Source organism: Poromitra crassiceps, assembly GCF_964638095.1.
Source record: "Poromitra crassiceps genome assembly, contig: HAP1_SCAFFOLD_58, whole genome shotgun sequence".
Taxonomy (NCBI): Eukaryota; Metazoa; Chordata; class Actinopteri; order Beryciformes; family Melamphaidae; genus Poromitra; species Poromitra crassiceps.
Genome location: NW_028152259.1, coordinates 1,816,366 through 1,842,299, shown reverse-complemented (window position 1 = coordinate 1,842,299; position 25,934 = coordinate 1,816,366). Strand labels below are relative to the sequence as shown.

General features: G+C 43.9%; 1 protein-coding gene across 7 annotated transcripts in view; it reads left to right on the top strand.

Moving 5' to 3' along the window:
- LOC310800741 (PDZ domain-containing protein 2-like) overlaps positions 1–22,150 on the top strand; it is a 98,883-nt gene extending 76,733 nt beyond the window's left edge. Inside the window, exons 3-8 of one of the 7 annotated variants that reach the window (XM_083664669.1) lie at positions 2,405–2,883; positions 13,703–13,872; positions 14,290–14,423; positions 14,825–14,931; positions 18,537–18,585; positions 21,988–22,149. In XM_083664669.1, coding sequence (XP_083520795.1) covers positions 2,405–2,883; positions 13,703–13,865 — 642 coding nt within the window. In that variant the 3' untranslated portion in view covers positions 13,866–13,872; positions 14,290–14,423; positions 14,825–14,931; positions 18,537–18,585; positions 21,988–22,149. Of the gene's footprint in view, positions 1–2,404; positions 2,884–5,374; positions 5,462–11,165; positions 11,498–13,702; positions 13,873–14,289; positions 14,424–14,824; positions 14,932–18,536; positions 18,586–21,987 lie in introns of those variants that run through there. The other 6 variants (XM_083664673.1, XM_083664668.1, XM_083664670.1 and 3 more) reach the window with 6 other exon arrangements.
- Positions 22,151–25,934: the final 3,784 nt, after the last annotated feature.

The window sequence follows — 25,934 nt, the reverse complement described above, 5'->3', positions numbered from 1 at the left end:
TTATAGTTAGAAAGAGTGCTAAAAAAGAGAGATTTTTTTTTTTTTTTGGAAAAAATCCATAGATAAGACGCACCGTTATATAAGCCGCAGGGGGCAAAAAAGGCCAAAAAACGGGAAAAAAGCCGCGGCTTATAGTCCGGAATTTACGGTACATTACGTTACATTACATTACGTCATTTGGCAGACACTTTTATCCACAGCAACTTACAGTAACACATTTTGTCAACAATAGAGAAATCAACTATGCAACATAATCTATGACAGCTACAACCTTTATCTTTATTGTTTATTTAAGCAGGGACAGTACACAAGGAACAGACATTTGCCATCAACAGAAAATTCTCAAGTGTTAGAAAGTTATATTTCTTGATAATGTCACAATGATGATAACTGTTAGGTTTTTTATCCAGGACCTTCAGCGCTTGCTTGAATAGAGTAAAGAGTGGCTGCGTTGTTGTTTTATTGGCCTGGGACCAAGTAGTGGCACAGTAAGACAGATGTGATAAAATGAAAGAATGAAGATACAGTTTCGCCACATCTGTGTTCAGCTGACATCGAATTAATCTAAATTGCCGAAGATTACGTTTGACAGTCCCTGCAGTTTTCTTTATCTGCTTTTTGAACGAGAGGTTGCTATCTAAAATAATACCCAGGTATTTAAACTCCTGGACAACCTCCACTCTCTGACCCTTTGAAGGAATAGAGTGGTAAAGTTTTTTTGTGTGTGGAAAGGAATGAGAGAAGAGAGACAGGTCTGTAGTTCTGAATAGCAGTAGGGTCAAGGGAGGGTTTCTTAAGCAGAGGCTTGACTCTAGCAGTCTTTAGAGTAGCCAAAACAAGACCTGAGGACAGAAAGGAGTTGAGAGTAGTGAGGAAGGGAGATAGGTCAGGTGAGATGGTTTGGAGGAGAGAGGAGGAGGTGGGAAGGGAGAATGTTATAAAGTGGTGGTCGGATGAGTCACAGTGAGGAAGAGGAGTCACAGACAGTGAGGTTGGAGAGAGGTAGAGGTCGAAGGATGAGAAGAAGTTAAGGAAAGGCAGAGATTGCAAGGTTACCTTGGTCTGGATGTTGAAATCGCCCAGATTTGGGCTGAGGTTACAGGGATGAGGAAAAGACACATAGTTAGGTAGATGAGCAAGTAGTTAGACAAAGAGAAGTAACAAAAACTCTATTCTCTGGCCTACCCTCGATGGACTCCCACAGATAGACTCCCTTTGTGCCCAGAGTCTTCATGCCCAGAGGCTGCTGCTAGAGCTGCCGCTCTAGACTGACTATGCTGAGAAATACTGGTTCAACAGGGAGTCAGGCCACACCTTCCAGCAATCAGCGTCTAACCACAGTGGCTGGCCACCTCAGGCCAGGCTGTGAGCAATGAACAGGTTTTAAACAGGTCAAGTATCACTGGTTAGGAATATCTACACACTTCAAACTAACAGAGAGAAAAAACAAGACATATAAAACTTACAAACAAAGTTTCAGCAAGAAAGTGCAGCACAGAAGAAAGCTCTTTGCAACACAAAATGTTGCAAATGGCGATGTTGGTTACTCCTGAAACACCAAACATCTGTACATCTGATGCAGTATTTTTATTTTATTTTATTTTAATACCGCTTCCAGCACCTTTAACATTTTGAACTTCAGCAGAAGATTAAGTTGTTTGTCAAATAATATTGTAGAGGGCTGGTTTGTGTGGGGTTTATTTATCCATACATTAAGACTGATTAAGACATTAAGATTTAAGACTGTATAGTCTTGAACGTCTCTCTGCGTAGTGCTAGTCACGTGTTGTATTCCTCCGGGGATTGAATGGGAGAGGGCAGAGGAACTGAAGGGAGTTGTTGTGGAGCAGGAGAAGAGGGCGGTGGTGTGAAGCTAAGGAGAGAGAGCTAGCGGGGTTTTGCGGGATTGGCGTAGGATTTGGCGTGACTGCGGCCAAGCCATCAGCAGCTGTACGTCTTGGAAATTAAGTGCAGAAATGGAATCCGCCTTGAGTTGATTATTGATTATTGATAACGTTACAATATGTTACAATACGTTTACAATATGACTCAGAAACGCATGGAGGGGATGTAAAGGAGCACGCCAACATTTTGGGAGATTCACCTATTTGCCATATTCCCGATAGTAAGACAAGAAGAATCAGAATCAGCTTTATTGGCCAAGTATGTTTACATACAAACCGCTCCTCGGCTGGCGCCTCGGACCGGTTCACGCCTCTCGCGTCGTCCCTTAAAAAGTGATAATGGACACCTCGTCGTGCATTAACCCTTACTTATTATTTCATAATGTGGTGAGTACACCAGTGTGCTAAGCAAACTAGCAGGAATCCAGTCCTACTAATGCATGAAACAATGTCATCACATTTCATCTAGCATGTGGCTGCTCTTCTTCTCCCTCCTCCAGGAGTCCTCTCAGCATGGGGAGCCTGATAGTGTCTGCAGCAGCAGCAGTTCCACCAGTGTTACTGGGGGGGACATGGTCCTCTGCCTGGCTGCCATCCACAAGCTGGTGGAGTACATCCAGCTCAACTTCACCCAGGCTGACAAACCCCCCTCCTCCAGGGAGGCTGACAGAGCCCCCTCATCCGGGGAGGCTGTAGAGGTGGAAGTCTGTGCTGTTTGCCTTCATAAGTCTGGAGGGGACGTGGCTGAGTTTGGCCTGAGCTTTGGGAACATCCCGATCTTTGGGGACCCAGAGGGAAGGCCAAAGGGCAGCCGGAGGAGGAGGAGACCTACGGGGCCCGTCCTGGAGGTGGGCTGCCTCTGGGTGACGGAGGTGAGGAAGAGGAGCCCGGCCGCCTGCTGTGGAGCCATCAAACTCCGAGACGAACTCCTGTCCCTCAATGGACAGCTGATGGTTGGAGTGGACGTCAGCGGAGCCAGGTAGGATCACTTCTGGTGTAACTGAAAAATATTGCAATATTTCCCGAATAGCCTACCCCCCCTTTTTTTTGGTAAACAGTTAGATAAACAGACAGTTTTGCCAGTCTGCCCTGCTGCCGACCCTCATTCCACCACTCACTGTATATTATCGCTACAGGTAAGAGTGTCTTATTTGTTGCTGCAAAGGGAGAGAGAACAAGGAAGTGTAGAGCACATCAACCTCTCAGTCCTTTATTCATAATATTCACCCCCCCCCCCCAGTATTTTGAAAATAAGTGTTACAGAAGTTTGACAAATGAACACAGTATACACCTTATGTTCAGACCTTACAGCTGGGTCAAATGGGTGCGGCTACATAAGGTGAATACATACTGTAATAACTCAATGCTAGACACAAACAAAGATAATAGCACACTCTCAAGCTAAGGTTTTAAGCAAACTCAAATTTGAGACTTCTGTGCTCAAACTCTGAGTGGATAATAATAATAATAATAATGATTGGATTTATATAGCGCCTTTCCAAGGCTCAAAGCGCTTACACAGAATCATTATTCGTTCACACCATTCGTGCCGGTGGTTCAGAAGCGTGGCAGCCACACATTGGCGCTCAACGGGCCCTCCAAACCACCATCATCATTCATGTCTACATTCATACCAATCATACCAATCATACCATTCATGTCTTACATTCATACCAATCATACCAGGCAAGGAGGGTTAAGTGTCTTGCCCAGGGACACAACGATTAACAGCTGGGAGGGAGCGGGGATCGAACCGCCAACCCTTGCGTCATTGGCTGACCCGCTCTACCTCCTGAGCTAAAGCCGCCCTCGGATTTACTCTTAAAGTCGAGCTGAACCCAAAAATGACTTTTATTTTATTTTAGTTCAAATACCTGGGTATGCAGTGCACCTACGGTATTTAATAATGTATGCAAACAAAATCACAACAATCTACCGGTAATTTCTTTAGTTTTTCACACTTTTTCACATCAAAAGTTCATTTTTCAAGATTTCATTGATAACAGTAATGTACAGTTTGCTGACGTCACCTAGTACTATCAAATTTCTACCCCATTTCAACCAATCATATCACGACATGCAGCTGTCAATCAAATCTTCATTTCTGGATAATTTTCTCTTCCAAATGAAGTAGAAAATGGCGCCTAGTGCCTGTCATCTGGCAGAATTCCTATCCCATAAACTAACTACTAACTTGGCCAATTGTTAGAAACATGAACAAAAAACAAAAACTATAATCTCTGAGAATGCAAAGAAATGTAACTGGCTCGTTAAAACGCGCATTCCAGGGATATCGTAGCGATAATGGCGTGCGCATCCGAGAGCTTGGTTGTTAGGGGTCGCACTTCGGAGATTCTAGGCCGACGTGCTGCACTCTCCGCTCAGCAACACGAAGGCAGCTGGCTGCCTGCGGGTCGCTGAGCTCCACTCAGCCACTAACCTCCCGTCAAAAGGGTCTTCCCGAGGGGAGCGCCACAACACACTGAATCCCACTCGATTTGGAGGCGGAACACGCCAGGATTGGCCAAAGCCCAATCCAGTCCCCAGAATTGTCAAATAAAATCATCGACATGATACTATGACCCGCCTCTCAACCTGTCATCTTAGACAAACTATGTTTTCAGTCTGAAACGGACGCATTATGCACGTGACGAACAGGTTCAGTTCGACTTTAAGTATGTAAATCACTCTCAGGAAAGTGAAGAATTTACTGTGGTTGTGTCAGCATACTTGCCTCCATGCACCGAAGGGTCTTGCAATGCTGCGGTGTAGCACTGACTCTATTGCAGTGGATTGGGCGTGATCGACCCTTCCGCGGGCAACGTTGCAGACAGAGTAGGAAGGCTGATCCGTGAGCGGCTGCTTCTGGGATGCGGGTCGGGGGCTTAATCGGCCTCGGCTGGGTCTACTGGGCGAGGGTGTATGATGTTGAACAGACCCGAAACACCTTACGACCCCAGTTAACATCACTGCTGACGCCTCCCAGCGCATGCTGAAGTATGTATATTTGTAACGTGCAAGCAAAAATTAACATAAAAAAAGATTCCCATTTCAGACGGTCACAGACAGTCAAATAGCGCATTTTAATGTTCTTGGTTAACCGATTAATGATCGGTTAATGCGGGTTGGTTGTGGTCAATTTAGTTTTTTCATTTTCGCCATCCCTACTAGCAACCAAAGAATATAGCCAACCCCCGACACGGGAGAAACCGTGAGGGCCGATGCAACACTCCAGCGGAAGTCGGACTCGGTCCATTGATGCAGCGCATCTGGCCAGTCGTCTGCATTGGCGGTGTTCTACAGCGGTGCAAACATTGGTTGGATTTTAAGCACTAGATTTATGGGAATTGATGAAATGATGCACAATACCCTGCAGCAAATCTCAGACCTCTCAATGGTTTAAAAAATATCACACAGGAGAATGGATGTTGAATTAGATCCTAATGTGTTCTTCAACTTCCGCCCAGCAGATGCCACTAAAAGACTATGGTCCACTGTCTCTGTCTCTCAGTCCAACATGCTGCCTGGTGTAAGGGGCTGTCTCACTGATCAGTACAGTAAGGAGACAACATGCCAACAAGCCTTTGCTCATAATGCTGCTACTTCTTAGCGAAAGGACGAACGCCATTGTATAGTATAAATGCAATAAGAAAAATGACCTGGGAAACCTCCAGTCATCTCAACAGTGTGATGATACACATTGCATATACATTACATATCAGTAATAGTACAATTAGTAAAAGAGAGAAAAGGAAAAATAAATGATTAATGTAAAAGTTAGTACATGTGTGAGCATCCTGCACAATCACACATGGTCACAAGACTGGTTAATTCTCAGCCACGCCTTCAGATGGCCCTTGAAGGTGGCCAAGCTGGAGCTACCCCTTATAGAGGGAGGTAGGCTGTTCCATACAGCGCTTCCTTTAAAGCCTAGCTCCTCATTGCGTGGCTCTCGAAGCTTTAGTTGGCGGCTCTAAATTTTTTTTTTTTTTTTTTAAGATTTCATCCCCCCTGCTCTCCCCAAAATGTCAATAAACCTTTATGGCATATTATTACAATACAACAATACTGGTGTTGACAGTAATAGAAGGTGCCAAATCATTCAAAACAATAAGCATTTTGCTTTTAGGAGTATTGTGCCAGCGTGCAGCGCTGTTCCAAAACGTGTCAACGTGTGTCGTTGCCTGGGAAACGCACATCCCATAATACAACTGTTCACATCGCATCCCATAATAGTATGATGATACTAGGGATGCCATTGCGAACATAGATGTGAACAGGTTAGATAAAACTTCAGCGTCGCCAGCGATGGCCCCCACCGTTGCGGTCGGGGTACGTTTCGAAATCCCTCCAGGCCTGAAAGATTTTCTGTGTGTGTGTGTGTGTGTGTGTGTGTGTGTGTGTGTGTGTGTGTGTGGAAAACAATCAAACAAAAAAATGGTAGGCAGATGTGCTTGGTTGGGGTGGCTTTTGGTGTTTTGCGGTAAAAGTGGCTCTCCTATTGACTTTGTCCTGCCAGTGCTGCTCTCATCGAAGAAATAGTGAGGATCACTGCTTTAAAGGATAGCACGTTTTGACCAAACAGGGTTCTTCTGAGCGGAACTTCACAATCCCTGTTGGTGATGGCTCTAGTTAGCCGGGTCGGATTGGCAGTAGATCTATATTTAATAAAGGTTAAAAGAGGTGGAGACGCTAGGGGCAGGGGTGGGCAACTATTTTTCATGGGGGGCCACATGAGAAATCCAGATTGTTGCCGGGGGCCGAACAAATATTGTCATGCCGTAATGGATGGGCAACTTTGATGATAGAGAGGGCCACAAAAAAAGTCCTCGCTACCAGATTTTGCTGAGGGCTGAACGGCGCCAGCGCGAAAAAATTGGGGCATTTGAAGCCAGGTTTAGAGGAATAACTAATTTTAAATTAACAGTTGTGATGTCATTATTCAGTCTTAACCACCAATATTTGATCCTTTTCTCACTCACTCCTATGTCACCACACTCTCCCTGCAGGGCTTGAAATTAACTTTTTTCACCACCTGCCAATATGGCTGCTAGATTTTAAAGTTACCAGCCAATTAGAATTTCCACTATCCGAAATGTTTTTCTTGAAATAAACCAGAATATGAGTGGGTTAATTTAAGCATAAGTATCAGTAAGTGGCCGGGATTCTCAAAGCCTGTGTTGAGGGTCACACGAACATGCACTCTTGAAGCTAAATAAATCCAAAACCAACAAGTTAATTATTTAAATTTCTACCTCAATGTAGAACAGCCATTTCTTACACATGAGATTACTTTTGGCCTTTTAGTCATAAAGATTATTGAAAGATATTCCATATTCCAGACTGAAATGCTATAACAGAAGAATATTGGCCAGAATGACATGAACATTTGGACACTTATTCAGCGGGTATCTTGCATGTTGCGTTCAGGTGCACTGTAAAAAAAAAAAAAAACTTTTTTTGCAATTCCATCGCAGGCCACACAGGGGGCCGTATGTTGCCCATGTGTGCTTTATAGTAAGGTTCAGTCATAACTCATTTATAATTAAGCCCATAGTTAATGAACTAATCATGTACAAAACACACACAGTCACATATTTTATATACTGTATATGTTGTAAGCCTAATTTTTGCCATCACCGCTGCTTTTTACATGTATGGGATAATACAGGCTAATATACAAGGTGTCCCAAGCTCTGAGTCATTATAAACTCAATTAGCTACAGAAGCTAATGTTCACATTCAGTCCTTGTATATTTCTCTCATGTGTTCATCATTCCTTTCCTCCTCTGTGTGTGTGTGATTGAGAAATGAGATGCAGGTGGTGTTCATCCTAATTGGCCTGGTCAGGTGTCAGATTGCTGCTGGCTGATTGGCTGGTGGAGAGCATTTAAGCCAGCTGATGCCATCCTGACGCCCCTTGCTCTCCTCATTCCCAACGATGATGGCTGCTGTGCTGACTGCTGTGTTCTGTCAGGTAGGAACTGTGTGTAGACCTACTTTAGTAGTTCTGCAGAACTTTATTAAGATGTGTCTTTATCTTGGTAGACCTGTGCAGTCTAAACTGTAAATAGTTACCTTCCAGATCTACACTTTTGTACACTGTAAATAACACTTACCCAAGTAGCAGAAAGTAGGGGGAGAAGCCCTTTAGTTTTTTGTAACATTTTCTGATGTTTATTTTGTAGGAGCTTATAGGTAAGAGCTGTGTCTCTTATTTAATCCATCATTTTCTTTTCTTAGGTAAATTTAAGGTTGGGGATTAGTTTGGTTAGTTGTGTTGGGGCCATGCTGTGCTCTGAAACTAAACCTGCTACTCGTGAACTTGTGATGGTGGTTTGGCTGATCATCCTTGGGAGTGGGAAGAGTGGGGGCACTTTTGTGTTGCGGTCCGGTTCCCCGAGGCCGGTTCCTAACATAATTGGGTGCTCGTCTGCTTTTCTCATTCGTCAGCACGTCGTGTGTGTGTATATATATATTTTATGTTTGTCTGGTGGGCAGTCTTTGTGCAGGTGGTAAATGGTGTTAGTCAAGGTGCCTTTGCATGGAGCTGAGGAAGCTCATGGTGGTAAAGCTGGTGGAGATGTTTGTTGGAGGAGGAGCCGGTCAGAGGGGACCAGTAAGACTGAGGAGGGGCGTGACAAGGCAGGGCCGTCAGTAGCACCGTTTCTCCGCTTTCTGTGTAGACTATGCTACCCTACAAGAGTCTCCGTACATAGACTTGCCTGTGAGTCTGACTTTTTTTTTACCGAGCTTTCGGCCAGAGTGGCGCTGTTGAGCGCTCTGACGGCTGAGAGCTCTAACCTGGAAAAAATATCACCAGCACAGACTTCAGATGAAAAGAGGCATTTATGAGCAGCGTCGAGCTTTCTTACCCCGACGTCGAGAAGCGATGAACCCTTCTCAATATGTGGCTTTGAAATGTTTCTGTGACACTTGTAAATACGTCTGTATCACTGATTTAGATGGCTTGGGAGTCAGAGTCACAGGCAAGTCTATGTACGGAGACTCTTGTAGGGTAGCATAGTCTACACAGAAAGAGGAGAAACTGTGCTACTGACGGCCCTGCCTTGTCACGCCCCTCCTCAGTCTTACTGGTCCCCTCTGACCGGCTCCTCCTCCAACAAACATCTCCACCAGCTTTACCACCATGAGCTTCCTCAGCTCCATGCAAAGCCACCTTGACTAACACCATTTACCACCTGCACAAAGACTGCCCACCAGACAAACATAAAATATACACACACACACTCACGACGTGCTGACGAATGAGGAAAGCAGACGAGCACCCAATTATGTTAGGAACCGGCCTCAGGGAATGGGACCGCAACACAAAAGTGCCCCCACTCTTCCCACTCCCAAGGATGATCAGCCAAACCACCATCACAAGTTCACAAGTAGCAGGTTTAGTTTCAGAGCACAGCATGGCCCCAACACAACTAACCAATCAAACTAATCCCCAACCTTAAATTTACCTAAGAAAAGAAAATGATGGATTAAATAAGAGACACAGCTCTTACCTATAAGCTCCTACAAAATAAACATCAGAAAATGTTACAAAAAACTAAAGGGCTTTCCCCCTACTTTCTGCTACTTGGGTAAGTGTTATTTACAGTGTACAAAAGTGTAGATCTGGAAGGTAACTATTTACAGTTTAGACTGCACAGGTCTACCAAGATAAAGACACATCTTAATAAAGTTCTGCAGAACTACTAAAGTAGGTCTACACACAGTTCCTACCTGACAGAACACAGCAGTCAGCACAGCAGCCATCATCGTTGGGAATGAGGAGAGCAAGGGATGACAGGATGGCATCAGCTGGCTTAAATGCTCTCCACCAGCCAATCAGCCAGCAGCAATCTGACACCTGACCAGGCCAATTAGGATGAACACCACCTGCATCTCATTTCTCAATCACACACACACAGAGGAGGAAAGGAATGATGAACACATGAGAGAAATATACAAGGACTGAATGTGAACATTAGCTTCTGTAGCTAATTGAGTTTATAATGACTCAGAGCTTGGGACACTTTGTATATTAGCCTGTATTATCCCATACATGTAAAAAGCAGCTGTGATGGCAAAAATTAGGCTTACAACATATACAGTACCGGTATATAAAATATGTGACTGTGTGTGTGTTTTGTACATGATTAGTTCATTAACTATGGGCTTAATTATAAATGAGTTCTGACTGAACGTTACTATAAAGCACACATGGGCAACATACAGCCCCCCTGTGTGGCGGGTATGTGTTAGAGGGTACACACAGGAAAATACTGTCACAGAGGACTAAGAGATGATTTACCATCTATAGCATACAGAGAGGAAGCAAATTGTTGCATTTCTGATCAACTGTCACATTAAAATATCAATGACAGATGAATAGATCTGGGGGCCGGGGCTATTTTTCTAAAAAAAAATATATATATATATATATATATTTTTTTTTTTAAATACCGAGGTCATGACCTCAGTGTCCTCAATGGTAGCTACGGGCCTGGCTGCTAGCTGTTTGTGAATTAGCTGTGGAAGCTACAGTACATTGGCTGTCCATGTGAATTAGCGGCGTGAGATAGCTTTGAGCACGTCGGAACGTTTCCAGCACATTCCGTCACAACCCGTTCTAAACGCAAGGTAACTCACTCAATCCCAAACTATTTTATTTCATTTCAGTTAATTTAAGAGTAAATGCTGTTTTAACTGCTGCAGTTTGCACAGTAACAACACATTGAAATTCCGTTGGTCTTATATATATATATATGTATAAACCCTGTGGCCTTACTGGGCGCCCCAAACACTGTTTTGCGTCCAGCCTGCTCACGGAATCGGTGAGAACATGCACTTTTACAAAAATGATTGTCATTTATTTTCTACTTTATTGCCTTAAAGTGTGTGCACTTGTTGAATGATTGGTTGTTTGTATAGCTATTTTGTTACAAAGAGGAGTGAATTATTTTACAATGATATATTTCAATTTATTTTGCACTTTATGTAAAACACTGTTACTGCACCTTAGGTACAGATAACTTGTTTAGAGATGTAATGTTTATTACAAATGCAATATGATGTGATGTACAACAAATGTGAACCAGACACAGTATTGCATAATTGTTTCCTTTTATTTTACGCTTCATGGTAATGCAAATTACATGATGAAAACTACATGTATTATAGAACAGAGAGTAGATATGATGCTGTAGAACAGACAGTAGATACAGTACATTGATACTCATGATACCTCTCTGACCCTGACAGGTCAGGTTTTTTTGTTTGTTCTTCTTAAATCGATCTCTTCGTGACCTTGATGGCGAGCCTTCCCACCTGGATCTAGAGCGAGGACCATTATCCCAGGATACCCCCCATCCCGTGTCGTGATCACTGAACAGGTCCTGCTGCACTCTGCGGTGTGGGAGGCCGATTGCTGCAAACACCCCACACTCAGGCTACTCATTCACATTTCCCCCTTTCACAATCATCTCCCCCGGATACACACACACCCCTTTCCCCTGGACTTTGAACTCACACTTACCTCTCGACGCGTTTTCTTTTCGTTTTGGACTGGATCGTACGGGCTTACCTCTTCCCTTCCCTGGAACTGTGAATTAGTTAGTGGAGTGGCAGTATACACTACTGCAGAAGAGGGGTCGTTTTGGTATTTATTTTATTAGTTATGCCTCCGCCGGCGAAGCCAGGCCGAAGGCATTATGGATCCGGGTTGTCCGTCCGTACGGATGTCCGTCCGTCCGTCCGTACGGATGTTTGTTAACGCCATATCTGAGGAACGCCTTGACGGAATTTCATCAGATTCGCCTTAAACATTCACTTAGGCTCAAGGATGATCTGATTAGATTTTGGTGGTCAAAGGTCAAAGGTCAAGGTCACTATGACCTCTCGAACGCCATTTTCAAGCTTGTTAACGCGATATCTGAGGAACGCCTGGACGGAATTTCATCAGATTCGCCTTAAACATTCACTTAGGCTCAAGGATGATCTGATTAGATTTTGGTGGTCAAAGGTCAAAGGTCAAAGGTCAAGGTCACTGTGACCTCTCGAACGCCATTTTCAAGCTTGTTAACGCGATATCTGAGGAACGCCTGGACGGAATTTCATCAGATTCACCTTAAACATTCACTTAGGCTCAAGGATGATCTGATTAGATTTTGGTGGTCAAAGGTCAAGGTCACTGTGACCTCTCGAACGCCATTTTCAAGCTTGTTAACGCGATATCTGAGGAACGCCTGGACGGAATTTCATCAGATTCGCCTTAAACATTCACTTAGGCTCAAGGATGATCTGATTAGATTTTGGTGGTCAAAGGTCAAAGGTCAAGGTCACTGTGACCTCTCGAACGCCATTTTCAAGCTTGTTAACGCGATATCTGAGGAACGCCTGGACGGGATTTCATCAGATTCGCCTTAAACATTCACTTAGGCTCAAGGATGATCTGATTTGATTTTGGTGGTCAAAGGTCAAAGGTCAAGGTCACTGTGACCTCTCGAACGCCATTTTCAAGCTTGTTAACGCGATATCTGAGGAATGCCTGGACGGAATTTCATCAGATTCACCTTAAACATTCACTTAGGCTCAAGGATGATCTGTTTAGATTTTGGTGGTCAAAGGTCAAAGGTCAAGGTCACTGACCTCTCAAACGCCATTTTCAAGCTTGTTAATGCGATATCTGAGGAACGCCTGGACGGAATTTCATCAGATTCGCCTTAAACATTCACTTAGGCTCAAGGATGAACTGATTCCATTTTGGTTATCAAAGGTCAAAGGTCAAGGTCACAGTGACCTAACAAATGCCATTTTCAAGCTCGGTAACGCCATATCTCAGTAACACATTGACTAAATTTCTTCACATTTGGCTCAAATATCCAATTCTGCACAGAAACGCCTTGATGCAATTTCTTCCTATTTGGCTCCAACATCCACTTGGACTCAAGAATGAACTAATGGCGGAGGCATAAGTCCGCGTTGCGGTCGTTCTAGTTTTGAAATGTATTGATTTGATTGATCTGAATTGAATTGAATTGAACTGAATTTAAAGGTTGAAACTGATAATTCGGGTTAAAGGGTGCACCCGAGATTGAATAACTGGGAAAAAGATTCAACTCAAAAGTGATCACTATTCTGATATCAACACGCTGTGATATTTTTGTCATTGTCTTATTGTTGTTTTTGGTACCAACCATTGTTCATTCTTTATTCTTCCAATACTAAAGAAGCCGGCATATTACACATTTAATTCTTGATCTCTGAGTCTCATTTAAACATTCACTGTGCTCCAGTAGCCGAACCCAGAACCTTCTGGTCCATTCTATTTCTATAAGTGATAGTATTGTTTCTCAATTATCGTAGTAGGTGTTACATGTGCATACATGTATGTTGCATCTCCAATGCTCTGTGATGTCCATATGCAATAAACTTAACCTTAACTCCATCACATACACCACACTCAATTTCACCACCACAAGACTGTATGGGTTGTGGCAGCTGCTGCGGTAGAGGGCCAATCACACGCCGCATTAAATTGAACGCTCGCTGTAATTGGCTGTGAGCAAAACCATACAAATACGATTTTTTTCTAGATCAGTTTACAAAAAAATTATGGAATGCAGGTATCATATGACTGGAGATGTTTAGATCATATTTGGTACTAGTACTACTGGGTTATTTTGGTCGATATCCAGCCCTAGTCCTTCCACCCCAGGTGGGGCCACAGAAGCTTCAATGTGTTGATGTTTTGACTAGCGTTGCCGTCTGTGTGTTCCTGTCTGCCCCCTCCCTCCCAGGTGTTCCTGTTTGCCCCCCTCCCTCCCAGGTGTTCCTGTCTGCCCCCCTCCCTCCCTCCCAGGTGTTCCTGTCTGCCCCCCTCCCTCCCAGGTGGCCGAGGAGACGTCAGTGGTGCTGAGGAAGCTGGGCTACTCGTGCGAGACGGATGACTGTATAGACTGAACCACAAGTTTGTTTAATGCATCATATACATACAATTTAATGGAGCGGCCCAAACGGGGGGCAAGGAACAAACTATTAACAAATTATTAAGGCTCAAATGCACGTGGGATGCTTTTATATCTCATTAATAACAACACTTTATAACGTCGGTTTGGATAGGTCGGACCACCCTGTTCAACTATGGTATATATCTTTAAAGGTTACAGTTACGGCTGAAAATGACAACGGAGATAAACAATAAACAGCTTTGCCGATTTCAATTCAAGCAATTCAAATCAATCGGCAGTTGTCTAACTGGAAGTGACTGTCGTTGGCACAACGATTGATTGAACGGTGATTCGGTCTATAAACGTCACGCGCTCCGCTCCTCGTACCTGTTTGAATCCATCCCTCATCTTTCCTCTCCCTTCCTTCCCGATCACAGCGGCTGTTTCCAGAGAAGCTGTCGAGCTGCCAGCTGTGTCTGCAGTAATCAAGGTGGTGAAGCGCCCGTGTGTGCGCCTCCCTCTGGCCACCATCACCACCGCGGTCATCGTCATCCTGGCTGTTTTCATCCTGGTAAGACGACTCCGCTTCCACCACTTTGAGCCGCTGGTAGAATGCCATCACATGCTCTGCTATTTATAGAGGTACTGCAATTCATAGCTGAAATAGCAAACTTCAAAGCCTGCTGTCCAGTGGCTGTATGTCAATCAAATCCTTTGATCCTTTTACTCCCCCTTAGTGCTTCATCAAGCCAGATTTGACATGTTCCAGTGATAGTCCTGACCGCCATGCAAATAGCGTACACAATGATAAAATGTCAAAATTGTCATCTTCAAGAGTAGCATTCATACATTATCATCAACTATCAACTCATTATCATCAACTATTTAAATAACAACACAGAGACATTTTATTAGCTCATGACTTTATTGGGAAACATTGTGCAAAACGTGTGTTTTCTCACCTCTTCTCAGTTCTCAGTTTCCTGGTCTGGACTGAGGAGGCGAAACGGAGGCAGATGGGTCCAACCCATGGTCCAACCTCACTTGTAGACGGGGAGCAGTGGAACATGCCAAGTGTGGTTGAGTGGGGAGGGGGGGGGTGTTAATTGATTACAGTTTTTCACAATTGCTTAAACACATTTCCTGATAGACTACCTCACTTTCTCAAAACCCGAAACACAAATCTCAAAACTCACACACAAAATGCAAAATCCTACACTTCTCTTGCAAAAGCACACTTTGCCCTCAAAACCGTGTTAACTGTTCACTAAATGGTATTTTCTTTTCAAATGACAAACACATCATATGAGTAGACATTTCTAAGCACCCATTGAACACTGGTGTGCAGAATGGAAAACACTATGAATGCTTTATCAGTAGAATTATGCCTTTGCATGTTCAGTTTCAGGTTGTGCACATTTTGTCTAATGTGTTTAAACAATTGTGAAAATCTGTAAAACCACTTTTTGAGGGGTTAACACTTTCAGTGCCACGGCCCTTGGGCAAAAGGTTGCTTGCTGTGCCACATAGGCCGCAATGCATTTTAAAACAGTCATATAATTTTTTTAATAATTACTATGTAAACACTGAACACGCACAAATAACGATGAGACTCTCTTCTATCACCTGCAAAAAAAAGTTTATTGATCCCATTTTCCGTTCTTTAGTTATGAGCCGGAGAAGATAGCTTGGTTGAACGAAAAACATACCTTTTTTTCTACGAGCTGAGATAATGAGCCTTTTGTGAAATTAAACATTTCAAGCACATCTCTGACTCTGAAGCGAATTTTCTGATGTCTGGGTCTGTCTGGGTGAAGTGTATGCTGCTCTGCTGCTCTCCGTGCTCCCCCCCCCCCCCCCCCCCCCCTCAACTGCACACGCCTCCTGGGTGTGTCTTATGTGTCTGGTGGCTCTCAGTCTCTGCTGAGTTTGCTGCGCACACACAGTGAATGGTGCGCGACATTCAGCTTTTTGGTTCCGCGTGTGTTTGTCACGGGCTGGCATGCTTCCAGTTCGGAATAATAATGCTGATTATGTGAATGTGCTGTTGCAGCGTACATGGAAGTGCTCAGTTGTGACAGCGGATGCTGCTGCTGGGGGCACAGCTGGCGTTGTGCTCGTTTATGGAGGCACGTCGATGCATACGGACGGATGCGATGCGATTTCCTCATTTTGCCCAGTGACTATTTCTGTGTGTTTGGCTCCTTTTTCTCTGATCAGGAGAGTGCTGTCGCCACCTAATGGGTTTGTAAAATAGGTTATCGACCTCCAATAGCTACAATATTGTTAGAGGCGACGTAAGAAGCTTAGATCGACACCCCCCCGTCAAAAAAACAATTTGGAGTTATGACGCCATTTGGCGTCGCTGGCACTGTACGGTAAATTTCTAATGACGCCATATGGCGTCGCTGGCACTGAACGTGTTAAACTACTTGGAGTCATTATAAATGATTAAGTTTGACGTATGGGAAAGTCAATGTAATAATAGTTGTGTTGAAGGGGACAAGTGGGGAAGTTTTGAATAGTGATCTGTTTAATTTATTAACAAATTCACTGCCAGCCGTTATTTTTTTACTGTAGGTAGCTTCTGCCAAGTTTTTTTTTTGAGGATTCTGGCTCATCTTTCAACAGCCGAGGATTATTTTCTGCTAAGATTTTGTGAACACAAAATATCTCAAAAGAACTAATAGAATGTGTGCTTTCTCTGTCTAAAAGAGTTAGTTTGTAGAGTTAGTAGTTATGTAGGCATTAGCACTTGAATACAGCATGGTTTCAGCGTCTGAAAATTTAAGCTGAGATAAATGGCTTTTTGTGAAATTCGATAGAACAGTCACTTTAACCATTCATTTTTGGCATCAGTAAGACGTCAGACATCTAAACAATAGTTTTGAACAGTAATTTCCTCCATAACAGCAGGAAACCCCCCTCTCCTTCAAACTCCTCCCTCCGTGTGTGTGTTCTCCTCCTGCCTCCCTGGCTCTGCAGCGGGCGTGTCACAAGCGAGTTTCTGCTGCTGCTGCTGCTGCTGCCTGTCTGCTGGCGGCCGCTCTTTGGGCGAGTCTGGATGGGCTCGCTCGTTTCTTGGGGTTTCGGTTGAGAGCTTTGATGAAGCTTTTGCGATTCTGGTCTTATTTATGCTGCGTGTTTCAAAGTGTGTTGCACCCATAATCTATTATGCAAATTTGCAATCCCCCACCGCCAGCTCCCTGCGCGAAAGCGAAAGCGAAAGCGTTTTCGCCAATCCATTTTCATGAGAATGGCTTCCTCACGCGGTTGTTTTTGCTTGGCTTTCTCTCGTCTGGAGAGCACTGTCGCCACTTAGTGGGTCGGTAAAATAGATTATACACATTCAATACCTCCCATATTTTAATAGGAGATGTAAAAGGGGTTGATCGACGTCCCACCGTCAAAAAAAAAAAAAAAAAAATTTGGACGAGATATCTCGTCATTGGCAGTCAACCGTTGGTTTCTGCTTGACGAGATATCTCGTCCACGGCAGTGAACATGTTAAGGACAATAAACCCTTTTCGCGTCATTTGTTGGGGAAAGCCATAACAAAACTGCCTAGAGATCCATTGTAAGTTACACAGGCCATAGGGGTTAAGGCGGAGGACCTCTCCTCTGCAGGCTCAATCCCTGCAGAGATGGTAGATTGAGAACAGGGTGAGAGGAAGGAGGCGGGGAGATAGATGGCAGAGGAGGGAGGGGAGAGTGAACACCTGCTGTCCTCCCTCTAACCCGTCCACCACCAGCAAGTCACAGTAATGTTATCTGTATGGACAAGAAACGATTCCTGGCATTCATTGCCATGGTGTTAAACTGTGCTGCTAGTATGACTGGGAAGACGGAGAGGACTGAAATGGTGGTTGACGCTGCAAAGAGATTTCTGGATGTGGTTGATGTATCTGGAGCAGAGATAGATAAAATACTGAGAGATGCATTTGTGCAAACTCAGGCGTCTGCATCTAAGTGATATGGAAAGTAATTATGAATCGGAGTACTTTGGGTGGACAGTGTTTTCTACTGTAGCTTACAGTAGGTTGACAGATACTAGCTAGTCCGACTGGTCACACAGCCAGCGCTCTGTCCTCGCTGCTCGTTAAATATTTCCAAATAGCCGTTATTCTGATAAACTGGTCACATATTTGGAATGTTACGTTGTCATCTGAAAAAATATTGAAACTTTAAAACAGTTTGTTTTTTTGCTTGAAAGGGTTCTTTTTGGAAAGTCTAAAAATTATTACGTAGACGAAAGATGATTACAAAATTACGTTATGCGGAAGTGGAACACATAGGTTGGATTAGAATTCTGTGTGTGTGTGTGTGTGTGTGCGCACATATTCAAGTCTGCGTATTATGCTAAATCAACTTGGACCCCCGGCGGGAAATGGAAGACTGGCGGCAATTAGAATACAGGCGCTTATTGGAAGAATTACGATATATATATATATATGGTATATATGTATATATACCGTAATTCTAGCTAGCTAGCACAAGTCACATTGATGCATTTTTGGCAAGACTCAGATTTGAACCTGAGAAAAAAAAAGTCTATGCAATGTGAATAAAAGGGACATAAGACCATCTGTTGCAATGAAAACAACATTGAAGGATTATGAAGTTGCCATTATCAGTGTTTTTGGTTAATTCTGTTTTTAATTTGGTGTTTTGTTGTTGCTTAAAGGAGTATGCAGAGTTCCAGTACAGGCGGAGACACAGGCAAAGGAGGCGAGGTGACATGTCGAGTCTGCGTAGCAACACTCCTGACCCTGATGACCCTAGCGAGAGCACCTTAGATATTTCACTGCATTTTTCACCACATCTCACCACCAGTGTTTAACCTTTCATGAACTCGATGTTTGTTGAAGAATGGTTTTTAATTTACTGATGATAAGAGATGCTGCACCATAACAATATTTTAAATGATTTCCTTTGAAAAATGTATTAAACGCTCGCCCGCCAGTGCTTTCTCACCTTGGTTTGTTTTACAAAAAGGAAACTTAGAACATTTTTGGCCAGCGCAGCGCAGGCCCGAGCCAATCTGCCTGCTGCACGCGAAGGGATCTAAAATATTATGCACAAGCTTGCCACAACATGGTCTCCAAAGTTCCCAGTCATGCTTACAACTCGTTCTAGTTGTGAGATATATATATACCCCCCTTCTAAAAATGTGCTTTAGACTTAAGGGGCCCTATTCTCCCACAGGCCTTCGGCGCTAAAACGGGCCTTAAACGCAAAAAAACGTGCCTTGCGCCTGTTTTGGGACGATATCAATATGGCTTTAGGCTGCCAAATGCGCTTTAGGCCGAATGGGCGTGGCGCAGTCCCAGAATGGGCCAAAGTGGGCGTGTCGGCGCTAAATACCGGCGTACTCCTATCTTCCGACCTGCCGTTAATTTAGCGCCTTGCGCCTTTGAAAAGCAGGCCTATTCAGTGGGCCAGTCCCTCCCCTCTCTCCTCTGTCACCCTTTTCTGTGTCACTCTCTCCCTCTCTCCTACTGACAGGAGCAGGCATTGGTGTGCGTTTACCAGTTTATTGTGAAATAAATCCTTCCGCGTTGAGTTACTGTCACAAGCCTGTGTGACAACGCTTCCAGCCTGGGTAAAACAACTCCGTCCGTACCGCTTTGAGGCTGCAGGCAGTCTGACAGGCACAATACGACTGTCTCTCTCTGACTGCCTGTGAATGCCCCAGCATGCAATTGGGTACTACATTTCGCTACTAAATAGCAACCAAATGAGGCGAAATAGATATAAAAGGTCGATCTAAAATAATGTGTAATGGTAACACAGCCTGCAATTGTAGAACATTTCAATATTGGACCAAATAAATCATCGAAATTAAAACACCACCCTAAGTGAAACATATATGTCCTCCTGGGCCTATATATATCCTTTGTCGATTTAACGTCATTTAGATAAGTGTCAGCGGAACGCGCTTCAGAACGCGCATGTGCTATACTGTGATGTCCGCTCCAATAACTTGGCCCAACTTCACATTTAGTTTTACAATAAAAACACATTTATGCAATGACTTTACATAATGTAGGGTATATTTATGTGCATCATTCTACCTGCAGCAGGGGAGAGAAAACGATATCGTTCTGAACAAACTTTCACCAATATAAAATTAATCTCATCATATAGGGATAGGCTATATTTTTGTAGCTGATGCCTTTAGAACATTATTTTCACTTTGATCTTGCTATAGTGTAGCGTATTTACATGCTTGCAGTATTGAAACTGCAGTTAGATTGGTTTGAGAAGCATAATAATATGGAATAATAGCCTATAATGCAGACAGACAGACTGGATGAAGGGAGGGGGGGGGGCAGAGCGTTTGGCTTTCGTCTGGTTTTGCGGGATCACTGGAATTGGAGCTAAAAAGGCAAGCGTGCAATTCGTTTATTGCAGTTATCCAATGAGCATGACGGTGCATAATTTTACGCTTAAAAGGCGTGGTTGTAATGGTTGAGGCTGCGTCTAGCGCCAGCACGACGATATCAAGTGCGCTTGTCCACGCCCACTGATTTGAGCTGCGCCAGGCGTTCGGCCTAGAAACAGCGCCGATGCAACGATAGGGACCAAGGTGTTAATTCATATAGTCAAATTGTATTTTTTTATTTTGGCCAACATTGAAATATTCCACAATTGCACGGTGTGGTAAAAATAAATATCATTATTATCTACTGTTACTGAGCTAATTAGGTAGGGCTAGCTCTTTCAGGTTTTAGCAGTGAACAGGATGGGGTGTCGGTCAGGACACAGAATGACGATGAGGAGACATAACTTCTTGGTTGAACAGTACTGCGATCCAGTATTTATTGTTGTGACATGTAGTATTATCATTAGTCTGAAATAACACAAATAAACCACAATTAGGCACTTAGATCTTCAGGGCTACAGAATATAAAATACAGTGAAATTAAAGCTATATATTTCCCCATATTACGAAATTAAACCAAGACCCATTTACAGTAAACATAAAATATAACAATAAGCATTGTAATGCTCCTTTCACCATAACATAAAGCTGCATACAGCCGAGTAAGTTACTATAGTCGACTCTTAACAGAAATAAACCAATTTAACCTTATGTATGGTTAATAAGATCACGGAGGGCAATGTCGACGCCCTGTGGCCAAACAAGGTACTGCTAATGGCGTCCGCACACAATGGAGTTGAGCACACATTCCCCCCATACATAGGAATGCTATCTACTTAACAATTACAGCAGCAGAAATAAACACTTCAACTTAAGCACAGATCACAATAAACTGAATACTCCAGTCAATTAGCTACCAGATAAGCATTGTGACAATTGCAACGGAAATATCTCTCCTCATGCTGAGCACACGTAGACACACGGTGAAACTGGCAAGATTTAACATAAAAACAACAACAGACACTTACTTTACAGCATGGACTCAATCCTAGAACGAATGTCACAAACTGGAACACACAGGACGAACTAAGGAGGTTTAAACGGCAACATGGTCAAGCTGAACTAAAATGTGGGGCACACTGAAGTGAACTGAACACACTGCCTTAATGAGGTGCAGGTACATGCATTGCATCATCTCACCAGTTAACAATACTCTTAAATACAGCTACCACTTATTTAGCTTCATCTGGTTGCTTCCTTGTCAACTTATGAATGCCACAATGCATCTTGGGACATTATGCAAATGTATGTTTGTCAGTGTGTCTGCGTGTGTGTGCTCTGCTCAAGCCCCACCCGCGGGAGACATTAGGAGAAGGGCTAATGGAGTATAATCCGCTTTTAAGAGCAACATCTGTGAAACGTTGCCATAGCTGTGGCTATTTTATGCAACGTCTGCATTTCATTTCTCACTTAACAGGATTCCTCTGAATGTGGGTGTTAGGTGTGTGGGCACAGGTACTTTCCTAGTTTCTTTCAGTGCCATTTCCATGGGCATCCTCCCTTACAAAAAATGGTTGAAAAAGTAGTGACACTATAGTTGTCAAACTGGTGCAATTCTAAGCACGACGACGATGACAACTATGATAATCAAGTAAAAGGGTCTCGCCTTTGCGGTCAGTCTTCCAGATGTTTTGATTGTTTTAAACCTGGTTGCATAAATGCTAAACAGGTTTTTTCTGTCGTGTTCCAGGCTCTTGGTTCTTTAGATGACGATGACCCTAACATTCTCCTGGCCATCCAGCTGTCACTCCAGGACTCTGCGATGGCGGGCGGGGCCAGCCACCAGTTCCTCGCCAACGAAGCGTCGCTCGGCGCCATCGGCACCTCGCTGCCCTCCCGGCTGGAGCGGAGCGCTCCAGGCGTGGAGTGGAGGTCCTCCCCAGAGCTTCGCTGAGCAGCTCAGAGCTGCTGGAGCTGGGAGATAACCTGGCCAGGCTGGGCAACATCAACAGCCAGTACTCGGCCAGTGTCTCCGTGGCGTCTCGGCACTCGGAGAGTCACCGGCGGAGCTACGGCGGCTCCGTGCCCATCCCGGTGGCCCCGGGCGGCAGCAACTCATCCACGGGCCTCTTCTCGTCCTCCAGCGACACCACAGACTGGACCGCATGCGACAGCCGCGACCCGTCCTCGGCGGCGGCGGCCAACGCTAACCTGCTGGGCAACATCATGGCCTGGTTCCATGACATGAACCCTCAAGGCATCACGCTGGTGCCCTCCACATCCACCGACACGGAGACGGACGTAGACACACTCCCCCTGGCCGGAGGAGGCAGCCCGCAGGATGAGGAGAAGACGGGGGTCTTCGTCCTCCCCGACAACACAAAGCCTCCTGGAGGTAAAACAGGCGAATATCGAATATAAAACCAATTTCACCCCGGTTATGTGGCGGACGTTCGATTTGTGGGAGGTGTGGGGACAAGTATTGTGATGGAAAAAGGTGTATGGTAGGAAAAGGAAAAGATGAGGTGAAGTGCTTGCATTGTGGCGGAAATCATCATGTGGGGTCAGCACAGTGCCCTAAAAGAGTTGAGCAAAGAATAGTGAGCAAGATTAGAGAGGAAAATGGAATATCATATGCAGAGGCAGTTAAGATGTCAGAGGAGAGAAAGAAAGAATCAGAGCAAAAACAACCGGAGAGGGAAAAGGGACAAACTAACCAGAGTAATGTCATTTGCATGGAAAAGAAGCAATTCCTGGCTTTCATAGCCATGGTTATAAACTGTGCTGCTAATTTGAGTGGGAAGACGGAGAGGATTGAGATGGTGCTTGACGCTGCTAAGAGGTTCTTAAATGTGGTGGATGTATCTGGAGCAGAGATCGATAAAATACTGAGGGATGCTTTTGCGGAAACCCGGACAACTGGGTCTGAGTGACAGTATGGACAATAATATATTATTAACTGGAGCACATTGGGGGGTGGTGGACACTATTTATTTTTTCATAATTGATATCTTTCACCTGCGGAGGGCAGTAAGACGCCAAGTCTGACACTATACTGCTGAAAATCTGAAAGAAGAAGAAGAAGAAGAAGACCTGTGACAAAGAGCATAAAAGTTCTTTGCCTGTGAGAGGCAGCAATGTGCCGCAAGGCATCCAGTCTGCCGGAAAGCTAATAGAAGAAGAAGAAGAAGAAGAAGAAGAAGAAGATTGTTTGTGATGCGAGCTCCTGTCTAGCGCTAGGTTGTTAGCACTGCAGTTAGCCAGTCGACTCGACTATGCGTTATAGTTCAAAGTTCTAGATAGCAGTTTTAAGAAATACGCGTCGTTTAAACCTGTTCATCTGACTGCATATTGTTTTATTTCGAGGTGGAAATGGCTGCGGCATAATTTGCTCACATGTGGTCGTATTGACCTATACACTTGTGCTAACGCTAGCTTGTTTAGCAAGCTTGTTTGTTTACTTCGTCTTCCCCACTCTGGCTCCTGTGCACGGATTTCCATTGTAATTTCAGTTCAACTAACGTTAGGGAGTGCCGCACGTATAAGGTAAGGCGAAAAGGCTAATTAGTTATTATCTATTTGGAAAGCAGGGTCAAATAACCCTAGTCTCTAAACAGTAAAGTGTCACAATGCTTTTGAATTTAATTACAAATTAAGTAAGGCTCTGTTAACGTTAAGCCTCGGGGGTTTAGATACCCATTGAACCAAGAACAACCTTCCACCTAACGATAACTTTCCAAATCTCTCAAACAAGTCTGACACCATAAATTGGCTGCTGAGCCCAACATCAGCTGTGTAGTAACGTTACTTTTACAGCAGAGAGCGTGTTGCCTCCTGGTAGCATGAGAAAGTAACAATTCAGTAACTAGTCACATACATTATTTACATACAGTTTTTCCGATCAACTCAACAGGGTTGTTGTTCAGCATAGCTTTACCCACTGACAATCTTTTATTTACAGTTTTAAAAGATTTCCTCGACATGTTTCCCAGTTAGGCTTTGGTGTTGTTTTTTCCTCATTTTAGATGGTTATAATGCATTCCTAAATCCTCTTCCACTCCAGAATAGAATTATATTTTTCAATGTAACGTTACACAGCATGCTGCACTATGGCCCCTAACTAGATGTTCTAGAAATTAATGTACCAGTCCAGTCCACTAGCCCCCAATTAAGTTATAGATGGCTTTGAGCCGCTCTTGTTTTATATCTTCTTGTTATTAAAGCCTTACCACAGCAGTACAACAGACCCTTTTGCACAGATTTTTTACTTATTTCCCATACTCTGTTTTTGTAAATGTATCCCCTTTCATTTGCTTTTAATAGACACTATTATGTGTGGATCTATTTTTTTTATATACATCAAATGCACAACCTGTTAATCTGCAGATGTGTATTTTTCTTGTATGCAGGTATTTTTAATCTGTTCAAGTTAACCATGCTCTGACTTTTTTCTCTCTCAGTTTGAGGCTATTATGTTTTTAATAATACAACAAAATAGACAATATTTTTCCAGTTTTTTGTGTGGCTTTGGCTTTGAACCACCGACCGTAAATATGGATAGTGATTCTGGTAACATCCTGACCTTTGACCTTTGCCTCCAGATGTTTTTGGTGGGACTGACCGGCGGTATCGCCTCAGGGAAGAGCACAGTGTCTTCAATGCTGCGGGAGCTCGGATGCCCCATCATTGATGCGGATGTGGTGGCCAGGAAAGGTAGGCCACTCCCTCTCTCTCTGCTGGTCCTTTAGGCCACGCCCTCTCTCTCTGCCGGTCCTTTCCAGTGCAACCTCTTCTGGTTCACAGAATGAATATACTGTATAGAGATACTGTAGAGAATTAGTGATGTCACGGTACCAATAATTCAGTAGTCGACTCGGTACCGGTACTAGTGAATTTCCACGGTACTCTGTACCAATTTCGGTACCACGGTAAAAAAAACAGACTGATATTTCTTCAACATATTCTCCTTTATTAAAGTATGCAACCATTTCCAATGAACAAATGGCATGTAGCCTTCAACTTTAAAACAAAACAATGTGCTTCTGCTTACCGTATATATATACCGCAGCCTGGAGGATGAGTTGACGGTCGGGCCAGCGGAGTAGGCAGATGAAGATGGCCCTCGGTGGCAGGCCGGGGTCTGGACGTGGCCGAGGCGCCCGGTGTGCCCTGTCCACCTCTGGTGTTTCTCGCCTTCCTTCAGGTCCATGTAACACAGGATTTTGCCACGAAAGCGTCCATGTCACCAATCTCAGCTCCCTCTTTTACATTGATCAGGCGAATGTTATTTCTTTTACTCCTGCTGATTAAGTCATCAACCTGCGTGTGCAGCGTTTCGATGTTTTTGCATTTTATCCACTTTCGGACTCACTGTGTTGTTTTTGTCCTCCAGTGCGCTGATGCGCTTTTTTTAGAAACTCTGTTCACGGTTGCATTATTTTCTTTAGTGAGTGAGTGGATGGACTTCTGCACGTTTTCAAACTTGTTTTCAAGCTGCTCAAACCTCTGAGCGATGTCGGACTTAATCGATAGTGTTTCACGGAGTAAAAGTTTAGCCCAAGCCGTGTATCTCCAGCCTCCAGCAGGTGAGTCATTTCCTCATTCATGGCGGTGATTGCTTCTTTCTTTCTTTCGTCTTTTTCTTTCTGCTTACCTGTGTTGTGTTATGTTATGTTATGTTATGTTGTTAAAAGAGGG